Source organism: Salmo trutta, chromosome 19, assembly GCF_901001165.1.
Source record: "Salmo trutta chromosome 19, fSalTru1.1, whole genome shotgun sequence".
Classification (NCBI taxonomy): domain Eukaryota; kingdom Metazoa; phylum Chordata; class Actinopteri; order Salmoniformes; family Salmonidae; genus Salmo; species Salmo trutta.
This window is the reverse complement of record NC_042975.1, coordinates 36,380,918-36,391,467: the sequence shown is the minus strand read 5'-3', so window position 1 is coordinate 36,391,467 and position 10,550 is coordinate 36,380,918. Positions and strand designations below refer to the sequence as shown.

At 43.9% G+C, this 10,550-nt stretch overlaps 1 protein-coding gene and 2 long non-coding RNA genes across 6 annotated transcripts in view; 2 read left to right on the top strand and 1 right to left on the bottom strand.

The window, feature by feature from the left end:
• Positions 1 to 745: 745 nt before the first annotated feature.
• On the top strand, positions 746 to 4,188 carry LOC115154483 (uncharacterized). The gene is made up of 2 exons (XR_003867904.1): positions 746 to 1,766; positions 3,814 to 4,188. It is a non-coding gene; the product is annotated as an uncharacterized LOC115154483 (long non-coding RNA).
• Positions 4,186 to 6,430, bottom strand: LOC115154482 (uncharacterized). 4 transcript variants are annotated; one of them, XR_003867901.1, is made up of 5 exons: positions 6,344 to 6,422; positions 5,591 to 5,661; positions 5,167 to 5,330; positions 4,508 to 4,571; positions 4,186 to 4,209 (listed from the first exon to the last, which is right to left on the bottom strand). It is a non-coding gene; the product is annotated as an uncharacterized LOC115154482 (long non-coding RNA). The 4 variants fall into 4 exon arrangements; XR_003867902.1 differs by adding an exon at positions 4,793 to 4,849 and having other exon boundaries at positions 4,192 to 4,571; positions 6,344 to 6,430; XR_003867903.1 differs by having other exon boundaries at positions 4,192 to 4,413; positions 6,344 to 6,425.
• A 38-nt stretch (positions 6,431 to 6,468) lies between these two features.
• Positions 6,469 to 10,550, top strand: part of LOC115154481 (RING finger protein 214) — an 18,102-nt gene continuing 14,020 nt past the window's right edge. Inside the window, exons 1-11 of the mRNA XM_029700751.1 lie at positions 6,469 to 6,691; positions 6,808 to 6,982; positions 7,077 to 7,136; positions 7,388 to 7,528; positions 9,159 to 9,292; positions 9,382 to 9,450; positions 9,561 to 9,657; positions 9,818 to 9,906; positions 10,017 to 10,107; positions 10,225 to 10,320; positions 10,424 to 10,550. The exon at positions 10,424 to 10,550 is cut by the window's right edge and continues 142 nt beyond it. Of these exons, the coding sequence (XP_029556611.1) occupies positions 6,645 to 6,691; positions 6,808 to 6,982; positions 7,077 to 7,136; positions 7,388 to 7,528; positions 9,159 to 9,292; positions 9,382 to 9,450; positions 9,561 to 9,657; positions 9,818 to 9,906; positions 10,017 to 10,107; positions 10,225 to 10,320; positions 10,424 to 10,550 (1,126 nt within the window). The 5' untranslated portion in view covers positions 6,469 to 6,644. The remainder of the gene's footprint in view (positions 6,692 to 6,807; positions 6,983 to 7,076; positions 7,137 to 7,387; positions 7,529 to 9,158; positions 9,293 to 9,381; positions 9,451 to 9,560; positions 9,658 to 9,817; positions 9,907 to 10,016; positions 10,108 to 10,224; positions 10,321 to 10,423) is intronic.

The following is a 10,550-nucleotide window of genomic DNA, read 5'->3' as shown; positions in this document are numbered from 1 at the left end:
TGTGAAGTAACATGAAACTAGCCAAAGAGGACGCGAGAAGTCTGTCCACATTTGTATGTAGGTCAATGACAGTGTTGAATTTGGTGAACAAAAAATATCTTTGTAGAGATTATGATTTTCATAATCTAGGTCAGGACATGAGATTAGCACTGGAGTCAGGTGGTGTAAGGAGTGCCTGTCTGTCCATCAATCACTTGTTCAGGGACAGCAGTGTAAGTGTTCACTATGGTTCATTCATTTTAAGCAGAAGTCAGAAAGAAAAAAATTATTGACAATAGGTTATGCACTCTAGTGGCTGTGAGGTTTGCTAGTTTCTTTTAAGCCTGCTACGTTAGGTCAGAAAGGGAGAGGCGAAGCGAGATGTTTTACTCAGCCCAAAATCTGTCCACGAAAAAATAATCTTTTTTGTATGTCGTTCAATCAGTGTCGAATGTGGTAATTTCCTACATGAGGCCTATTTGATTAAATATACATTTCGTAATGGTTTGGTTGTTACGAATGCACTGATATAAGTGGACACACGTGGCATTTTGGCAACTGTATTGTTGTCATAGAGAAGATAGAGGTTGGATATAAACCGCTTTAGTATGGACATTGCCATTGAGAGCTTCCACAATTTTTAAGTAGTCTACTTGGTGGGTAATCTTATGAGTTGGGAGCAATCAGCCAATGAAAAAGAAAATGTATTACTTGAAAATTGAGAGGGCCTCAATGGCGCTGCCTATGCCGTCACAGACGCTATAGTATAATGGCACAGATACAAACCTGTATGTATCTCTATGGCCTGTTTGTTCATACGTGTATCTGCCCTCTAATTGGCTAGAATGGTCCCACCTGATCTATCCTCCGCCTGCCTGCCTTCCATCTTTGAGGACATGTATTTCCATTGTTAGTGTGGTCACTTGACTATCTTGTCAATAGACAATATTTGGTTAGGTTTGCTGTAGATATGCCATGTTCACACGCAGGTTGAAACTATGAGACGCTGACATTTCCGACTTGCTGATTCGTTGAACGTGACACGTGTATAATGACAACTAGTTAGCAAGTCGAACATTTCAGAGTTTCCTTGTTCTGACTAGCACTTGAACGCGGAATTAGATACTAGATTTAGTCTTGTAGTCAAGGGCCCTGTTTCAGAAAGCGGGTTTAGTGAAAACTCAAGAGTTAGTTGACTCAGAGTTGAAGGAAACTCTGGGTTTTCTGTTTCACAAAGCCAGTTCAGCTTAACTCTGAGTCAGTTACTATGGCAACATACTCTGTGAAGCTAACCTGCTCCCTGGAAGGTTAACTAACCCCGAGTTTCTCCTCCTCTTTAGCTAAAGCCTGCGGGTGTCAGACATGGCGTGTCCTTTCCTTGAAGAGCTAGTTGATACTGAAGCACAAACACTCTGCAGAAATCTCCATCGGGAGAGGGTGATCAGACCCTGCTTGAATGTTTTATCATTCACTGATGATTATCTGTTTGAGTGTTTCTGTACAATCGATCATTCTTCTGAACAATATTCTCAGTCCTCATGTCGTTAATTTGACACATCGTGGACATGCTCTCAGTTCTGAACAAATTATTTGTGTTGCACTTTGTTTTTTTGCCGACTGGAGTTTTCTATATGACGTCGGTGACGCTGAGCATATTTCCAAGGCAACCGTCTGTCAGGCTGTCACAAATGTGACTCTTGCACTGAAACGTTTACTGTACACTTTTGTGGTGTTCACAAGTCACAGACCCAGAAGACTCATCAAAGAAGGATTCTTCAGAATTGCAGGTATCAGTCTAAGCAATAATTAATTTACTTAGTATGAAGCTTTGAGACATGAAGCACTAATCAGTTAATTTGATATATTTTAGGGTTTCCAGGTGTGATTGGCTGCATAGATGGCACTCATATTCCTATCACAGCTCCTTCAGTAAATGAAGGAGATTATTCGAATAGGAAGTCTTTCTGCTGTGCATTAATGTGCAGGTAGGCCTAAATAGTAGTCTTTAGCATTTCAAATGAAAGATACTTCACAATACAGCTAATTACTGTTCTGCACTGTGAAGATCATATGTGATGCAGCCCACATCATCAGCAACGTGGAAGCAAAGCGGCCTGGGTCTGTGCATGACTCGCAAATTGTTCATGAGTGTACACGGAGTTAGATTTGCCCGTGGTGAGTTATATACTGCTAAAAAAAATTAAGGGAACACTTAAACAACACATCCTAGATCTGAATGAAAGAAATAATCTTATTAAATACTTTTTTCTTTACATAGTTGAATGTGCTGACAACAAAATCACACAAAAAGAATCAATGGAAATCCAATTTATCAACCCATGGAGGTCTGGATTTGGAGTCACACTCAAAATTAAAGTGGAAAACCACACTACAGGCTGATCCAACTTTGATGTAATGTTCTTAAAACAAGTCAAAATGAGGCTCAGTAGTGTGTGTGGCCTCCACGTGCCTGTATGACCTCCCTACAACGCCTGGGCATGTTCCTGATGAGGTGGCGGATGGTCTCCTGAGGCATCTCCTCCCAGACCTGGACTAAAGCATCCGCCAACTCCTGGACAGTCTGTGGTGCAACGTGGCGTTGGTGGATGGAGCGAGACATGATGTCCCAGATGTGCTCAATTGGATTCAGGTCTGGGGAACAGGCGGGCCAGTCCATAGCATCAATGCCTTCCTCTTGCAGGAACTGCTGACACACTCCAGCCACATGAGGTCTAGCATTGTCTTGCATTAGGAGGAACCCAGGGCCAACCGCACCAGCATATGGTCTCATAAGGGGTCTGAGGATCTCATCTCGGTACCTAATGGCAGTCAGGCTACCTCTGGCGAGCACATGGAGGACTGTGCGGCCCCCCAAAGAAATGCCACCCCACACCATGACTGACCCACCGCCAAACCGGTCATGCTGGAAGATGCAGGAAGCAGAACATTCTCCACGGCGTCTCCAGACTCTGTCACGTGCTCAGTGTGAACCTGCTTTCATCTGTGAAGAGCACAGGGCGCCAGTGGCGAATTTGCCAATCTTGGTGTTCTCTGGCAAATGCCAAACGTCCTGCACGGTGTTGGGCTGTAAGCACAACCCCCACCTGTGGACGTCAGCCCTCATACCACCCTCATGGAGTTTGTTTCTGACCGTTTGAGCAGACACATGCACATTTGTGGCCTTTTGGAGGTAATTTTGCAGGGCTCTGGCAGTGCTTCTCCTGCTCCTCCTTGCACAAAGGCGGAGGTAGCGGTCCTGCTGCTGGGTTGTTGCCCTCCTACGGCCTCCTCCACGTCTCCTGATGTACTGGCCTGTCTCCTGGTAGCGCCTCCATGCTCTGGACACTACGCTGACAGACACAGCAAACCTTCTTGCCACAGCTCGCATTGATGTGCCATTCTGGATGAGCTGCACTACCTGAGCCATTTGTGTGGGTTGTAGACTCCGTCTCATGCTACCACTAGAGTGAAAGCACCACCAGCATTCAAAAGTGACCAAAACATCAGCCAGGAAGCATAGGAACTGAGAAGTGGTCTGTGGTCCCCACCTGCAGAACCACTCCTTTATTGGGGGTGTCTTGCTAATTGCCTATAATTTCCACCTGTGGTCTATTCCATTTGCACAACAGCATGTGAAATGTATTGTCAATCAGTGTTGCTTCCTAAGTGGACAGTTTGATTTCACATAAGTGTGATTGACTTGGAGTTACATTGTGTTGTTTAAGTGTTCCCTTTATTTTTTTGAGCAGTGTATATAGCTATATCCTATTATAATCAATATTTTGTTTCTTTCTATTGCAACTAAAAATTAACTGTATCCTCATATTATCATAGGAGAGTTCGATGGTTACCTGTTGGTTGACAGAGGGTACCCCTGCCAACCCTGATCCTGAGCCCGGCCCACAGCAACGTTAGAACTTGGCTCACTGCAGGACACGAGCCAGGGTAGAGATGACCATTGGGATGCTCAAGGCCCGGTTCCAGTGCCTTCATAGGCTCCGGATCACCCCAGAAAGGACATGTGACCTCATGTGTGATTCTCCACAATTAGAGGAGAACAATGTCCTACTCAACCAGTGAACGATCCTGATAACGATCCTGACCACCCCACTGACACACGAGAGACAGTCAGAGACACAATACGCCACCATCATTTCTGATTGACCCATCACCTCCCCAGTGTCAAATAAAGACAATATGCCTTTCTTTTTATGAAGTCTTCTTTATTTCCTGCAAGTACAAATGCAGTACAGTAGTTATTTTTTATGTTGTTCAAACAAGTAAAATCATCCACCTCTCCCACAAAAACTGATGTTCCAGCAGTTGTATTTCTATTTTTATCTTTTGCATCTGTAGCCTTATGTGGTCAATATCTAAATTACATTTTTCAATTTGTTTCTCTAAGTACACCTTGTACAGCTGCTTCACAGGGAGCTATAGGAACACAAAAAAATGAGATTGAATTTCACAGTGCCAGGTCTACTTAGTTTCATTCTAAGTAATGGGCCAATGCTGAACAACATCTTACTGAGGTAAGTTGTGCTGTGGAAGTGGATGGACCCCCCTCTTCCTCATTGTAAATTCCGGCATTGCTGTTAGAGAAAAAGAAGGTACCAAGTTTTATTATGGTACAACACTATCATCAACTGTTAGATGTTATTGTTAAGGTGTGAACTTCAATAGGCCTCTCTGTATCTTCTCTCTCTGTGGCAGCTGACAAGGTGTCTCCATCATCCTCCTGTAATGAAAATGAACCATTTTGGTTCTACTCTAACCTATTATGACAAATCTGTGGAGTATTAAGTGTACTTACAACTAAATGGAGGTCTTATGGCTTAAGGCTTCACCAGACAGATTACACCATCAGTAACTGGTAGAAGATGAAGATTAGACAGTTAAATAATAACTTTACCCAGAAAAGTGCCCCACCTAATTTGAATTTTGTTTTTACAACAGTGTGTAGGCCACATCAATTTTTCGAATGTATAACTCTGAGTCACCTTAAAATAGATTATGATGTCTGAAGGACAACTAAGAAACTGAAAAAGTAACAGTAGTCAATTACAAAGAATTGTACCGCTTCAAGAAAATCAGTGTGCCAAGTTGTGTCTAAGATGGATGGGTGGGTGTCACTGTCAAAACACTGTCAAAAATATGAATGTACATATCATTAATTTGAATAACTACCCGCTTATGTAGGCCCTTGTCCTGGGGGGGCTGGTTGGGTCAGATGAGCTTCCTCCAGAGATGCCTTCAGCAATAGGTCGCCCACTGTTTTGACTGAGGGCCATCTACTCAGCCTCTGTGGTGGTCCCCCACCTGTTTTTCATCCCTCAGACTTTTTCTATTGGCTATAATGGAGGTCAAATATGAACATGTCCAGTAAGCACAAATGTGGAGACATGCAAAAAGGCATTTAGGTGTTACTTTCTAATAGACAATATGAAATACTGGCTGTGTTGGGATGGCTGAAAAATGTACTTTTTTTGCTTAGGCAATTTCACTAACTACTTAAATATATCTCATGTTGAATGTAGCCACTGAATGCTGTTTAATTAGGTAGGGTAGGCTAAACAACATCACAATTGCTTGTAATGAAATGATACCTTACCTGTTTGAAGTATATTTTTATATTTCATCTTCAGCTGCTGCCAAGTACGTTTTGTGCCTGTTGGGTTGCACCTGCATAAATATTAAAACACACACACACACACACACACACACACACACACACACACACACACGTTGAATAAGTGGAGCACCCGAGATAAAAATAAAAAAAATTCAATTAATACTCACGCATTGACTCGGTCAGCAATTTTCTGCCATGCCAGCTCATATTATTTTGCTGCTGCTACTGTATTGCTTTTTTTCTTAAATATAAACTCATATTCTGCATACACATTCATTAATATTTCTAACTCCACTGTAAGAAGCAGGAGGTTCAAGCCCTTTTTTCTGCTGTTGCTATGATGAATCATGTTATCTGTGTTCCATTGATGAGGGCTTTTTATCTCCTCGTGCACATGCTTTACTCAGGTTTAACTTAACAATTAGTTCAATCAACTCTGAGTTATCACCTGTTCTGAGCTCAGAGTTAGTCAACCCAGAGTTCAGGTTTAAACTCAGAGTTTGTTAAACCTGCTTTCTTAAACAGGGCCCAGGATATGGATTCCACCAGTGGTCTACCAACTACCAATAAATACATTAAATGCATCCCATGACATTTTCACATGCAGGCCTAACACTTTTTACTATGCCACTTCTGTAGTGGTCATGTAGGAATTACAATTGACATAATTTGAAGCTACATTATTTGTCTACAAATCATACCATGTTTTGCATATCTTCACAACAAACTCACCTCTCTCTGGACAACATGAATCACAAGCATGTCAAACATAATGAACAAACTCATTTGGACGGCGCCCGCGCAAGCGTAGCAATGATCTGCGTGTGTTTACCCGGAAGTTCACGTCATCAAACGTGCAATGTTTATAATTTTCCAACGTGGGATGAGGAAACAGACAATTCAAAATATGAATTGGCCGTTTTTGATGACTACTAAAATGTACATTGCCATTTAAGTTTCAGTTTCCTAACAAGCTTACGGCTGTTTCATTTTCATTTGTAGTCGAAGAAACTAACTAGCTAGCTAGCTAACGATGGACGACATCGACTGGGGATTGGCGCTGGAGGAGGACATGGCGCGGTAAGTGCGGTGACTGTTATCGTAGGGGCTGTTGTTTATGAGGAGTGGGTGATTACATGCTGGTATATCAAGAGCGGAGTACCTCACGAAATATTTATCCTAGCTCTGTCTCCCAGCGAAACCTCCGCCACGGGAAACCCTGAGCAGCAATACAACCCCTGGTCCAACCAGTCCAACCCCTGGTCCGAGCCTGGCTACACCTCGGAATCTGTAGGGGAGCTGGACAAACTGGCCCCGGTGGATGGACTCCATGTCACCCACAAGAAGAAGCAGGAGGGGCAAGACGTTCAGGTAGTATACGTTGGTATAGGACAGCAGTAATTTCCGAAAGTGAATCGTGAGCATATGTGACAGCAAGTAATCCTAAGTGTTTGGTATCTTGCAGACAGACGCCTGGACAGCAGACAAAGATGTTAATACAGATCTGGATTGGGAGTCACTGATGGTAATGTGTTAACTCTGGGTGCATGCATGGGGCAATTATTGTGGTAACACACACACACACAACTTCTGTGTGTCACAGACGTTGACAACCTCTTTCATTTTTACTCTCCTTACATTTCTCCTCTCTCTTTCTCCTCTTTCCTCCCTCGCTCACTCTCTTTTTCCTATCTTTCCTCCCTTCCTATTTTTCTCAACCCTCCCTCTCCCTCATGCTCTTTCTCCTTGCTTTTCTCTCTCTCTCTCTCTCTGCAGCGGTCAGTGGATGAGTACAGCACCCACCTGGCCATGCAGTATGAGGAGCTGATGAAGCACCAGGAGGAGGATGAGGCTGATCATGGCAGCCAAGTAGACAGCCTGGTGCAGAAGAAGGATGAGGGGGTCCACCAGCAGCAGGTCTGTTCACACACACGTCTCTGTGCTATAGGCTACATACAGGGCATTCGGAAAGTATTCAGACCCCTTGACTTTTTCCACATTTTGTGTTACAGCCTTATTCTTAAATGTATTAAATAAATACAAATGATCAATTTATACACGGTACCCCATAATGACAAAGCGATAACAGGTTTTCAGAAATGTTTGCAAATGTATTAAAAATAAAACAGATACCTTATTTACATAAATATTCAGACCATTTGCGTTGACACTCAAAATTGAGCTCAGGTGCATCCTGTTTCCATTGATCATCATTGAGATGTTTCTACAACTTGATTGGAGTCCACCTGTGGTAAATTAAATTGATTGGACATGATTTGGAAAGGCACACACCTGTCTATATAAGGTCCCACAGTTGACAGTGCATGTCAGAGCAAAAACCAAGCCATGAGGTCGAAGGAATTGTCTGTTGAGCGCCGAGACAGGATTCTGTCAAAGCACAGATCTGAGGAATGGTACCAAAAAAGGTCTGCAGCATTGAAGGTCTCCAAGAACACAGTGGCCTCCATCATTCTTAAATGGAAGAAGTTTGGAACCACCAAGACTCTTCCTAGAGCTGGCTGTCCAGCCAAAATGAGCAATCGGGGGAGGTGACCAAGGACCCAATGGTCACTCTGCAGAGCTCCAGAGTTTCTCTGTGGAGATAGGAGAACCTTTCAGAAGGACATCCATCTCTGCAGCTCTCCACCAATCAGGCCTTATGATAGACGGAAGCCACTCCTCAGTAAAAGGTACATGACAGCCCGCTTGGAGTTTGCCAAAAGGCACCTGAAGAATCTCAAATCATAAGAAACAAGATGCTCTGGTCTGATGAAACCAAGATTGAACTTTTTGCCCTGAATGCCAAGTGTCACATCTGGAGGAAACCTGGCACCATCCCTAAGGTGAAGCATGGTGGTGGCAGCATCATGCTGTGGAGATGTTTTTCAGGGACTGGGAGACTAGTTAGGATTGAGGAAAAGATGAACGGAGCAAAGTACAGAGAGATCCTTGATGTAAAGCGCTCAGGACCTCAGACTGGGGCGAAGGTTCACCTTCCAACAAGACAACACAGGAGTGGCTTCGGGACAAGTCTCAATGTCCTTGAGTGGCCCAGCCAGAGCCCGGACTTGAACCCGATCGAACATCTCTGGAGAGACCTGAAAATAGCTGTGCAGAGATGCTCCCCATCCAACCTGACAGAGCTTGAGAGGATCTGCAGAGAAGAATGGGGGAACCTCCCTAAATATAGGTGTGCCAAGCTTGTAGCGTCATACCCAAGAAAACTAGAGGCTGTAATCGCTGCCAAAGGTGCTTCAACAAAGTACTGAGTAAAGAGTCTGAATACTTATGTAAATGTGATATTTCATATTTTTTTTATATAAATGTACAACCATTTAAACTGTTTTTGCTTTGTCATTATGGGGTATTGTGTGTAGATTGGTTAGGGGATAAAACAATTTAATCCATTTTAGAATAAGGCTGTAACATAACAAAATGTGGAAAAAGTAAAGAGGTCTGAACACTTTCCGAATGCACTGTATAAGCCTAATTGTGTCATTACGTCTTTGGGCTTATAACCTGTGAGTGAAAACATAAATATTTTTAGGCGCTGCTGGACAAAATTGAGTCCTTGCATGTGAAGCTTCAGCTGAACTGCTGCAAGACCACCCGCAAGAACTTTGCGGTCAAGAAGCAGGAGCTCAGCGTGGAGAAAAGCAAAATGGAGGAGGAGAGGAACAGGTAAAGGAGAGAAAGTGAGAAGGTGGAAAAAGACAAAACTGTGACATTATGTCCTGTCAGCCATGTTCCTCTGTCTGTCCCTTTACCAGACTATCTCAGGAGCTGGAGGAGACCACCAGGAAGCTGGCTTTGCTCATAGAAGAGCAGAACCAGGAGAAGTAAGACACTGAGCCACGCTCCTAACCCTACACTTATAACCTAACTATAGACAACACATACTAGTCCACATTATATTGCTATACAATACACCTACTGTGATCATCTCCAGGCTGATGTGGGAGCGGGAGCTAGCAGACCTGAACACTGAGATGGAGCGTCTACAGAACGAGTCAGAGGAGACCACACAGAGAGCTCTACTGGAGGAGGTCAGTCTGTACATATTTATTAACTCAATAAGTCAACCATCACAACCCTATGACCCTGAACGTTCACTCTCATTCACCTAGCCACACTTGTCTCCATGGAGTTGGATTTAAAGACAATCAGGGATTAACCCTGATTTGTATTCTGATTTATGTTCAACAGATTGCAGCTCTGGAAATGCAGAGAGATGTGACCATGTCTGAGGTGGACGACTGGCTGAAAGAGGCTGACCAATACATAAACTCACTTGGGTACTGTACTGAGCATGACCTTATGACCAAAGCTGGATATAGTCTGTATATTGTAACTTCTCCCATAAAGGCTGTGCTTCAGTGATTGGTTGTGTTCCCTCTGTCTGCAGATTAGACCCCTCCCAACAGCAGAACATGCACCACAGGCTGGAGTGGGAGAATAATGTGGCTGTGGTTCACAGCAGTTTGGCAGGACTACAGGTGAGCGACAAGAAAGTGGCAATACTGCGTTAAGAACTTGACTAGGGGGTTGAACTTCCCCTAGACAACTAGAGGACTTGATTGACTGTCCCCTCGTCCTTTCTTTCTCTCTCCCAGAATCAGTTCAAGGATTACCTTCATTTGCTGCAACAGGGCCAACCAATGGAAAGCCTCCCTGGAATCACGTTACCACCCTTACCCCAGGTCCCCATGGTGTGTGTGTGTGCAATTGATTCTGACAAAGACAGTCAATGCCAGGTGGACTTGTTGATGAGTCTGATGATATGCACCCTGCCCCCCTTTTCAACATTTCCAGATGGGGCCTCCTAAAGCCATGGGGATGACCTTCACACCCCAGCAGCACCACCGTGCTGCTTTCAGAGCCCCAGCCAGAGTAACCCCCCCACCTGCCCCCTCCACTCCCCCTGCCTCCGCTCTAGCCC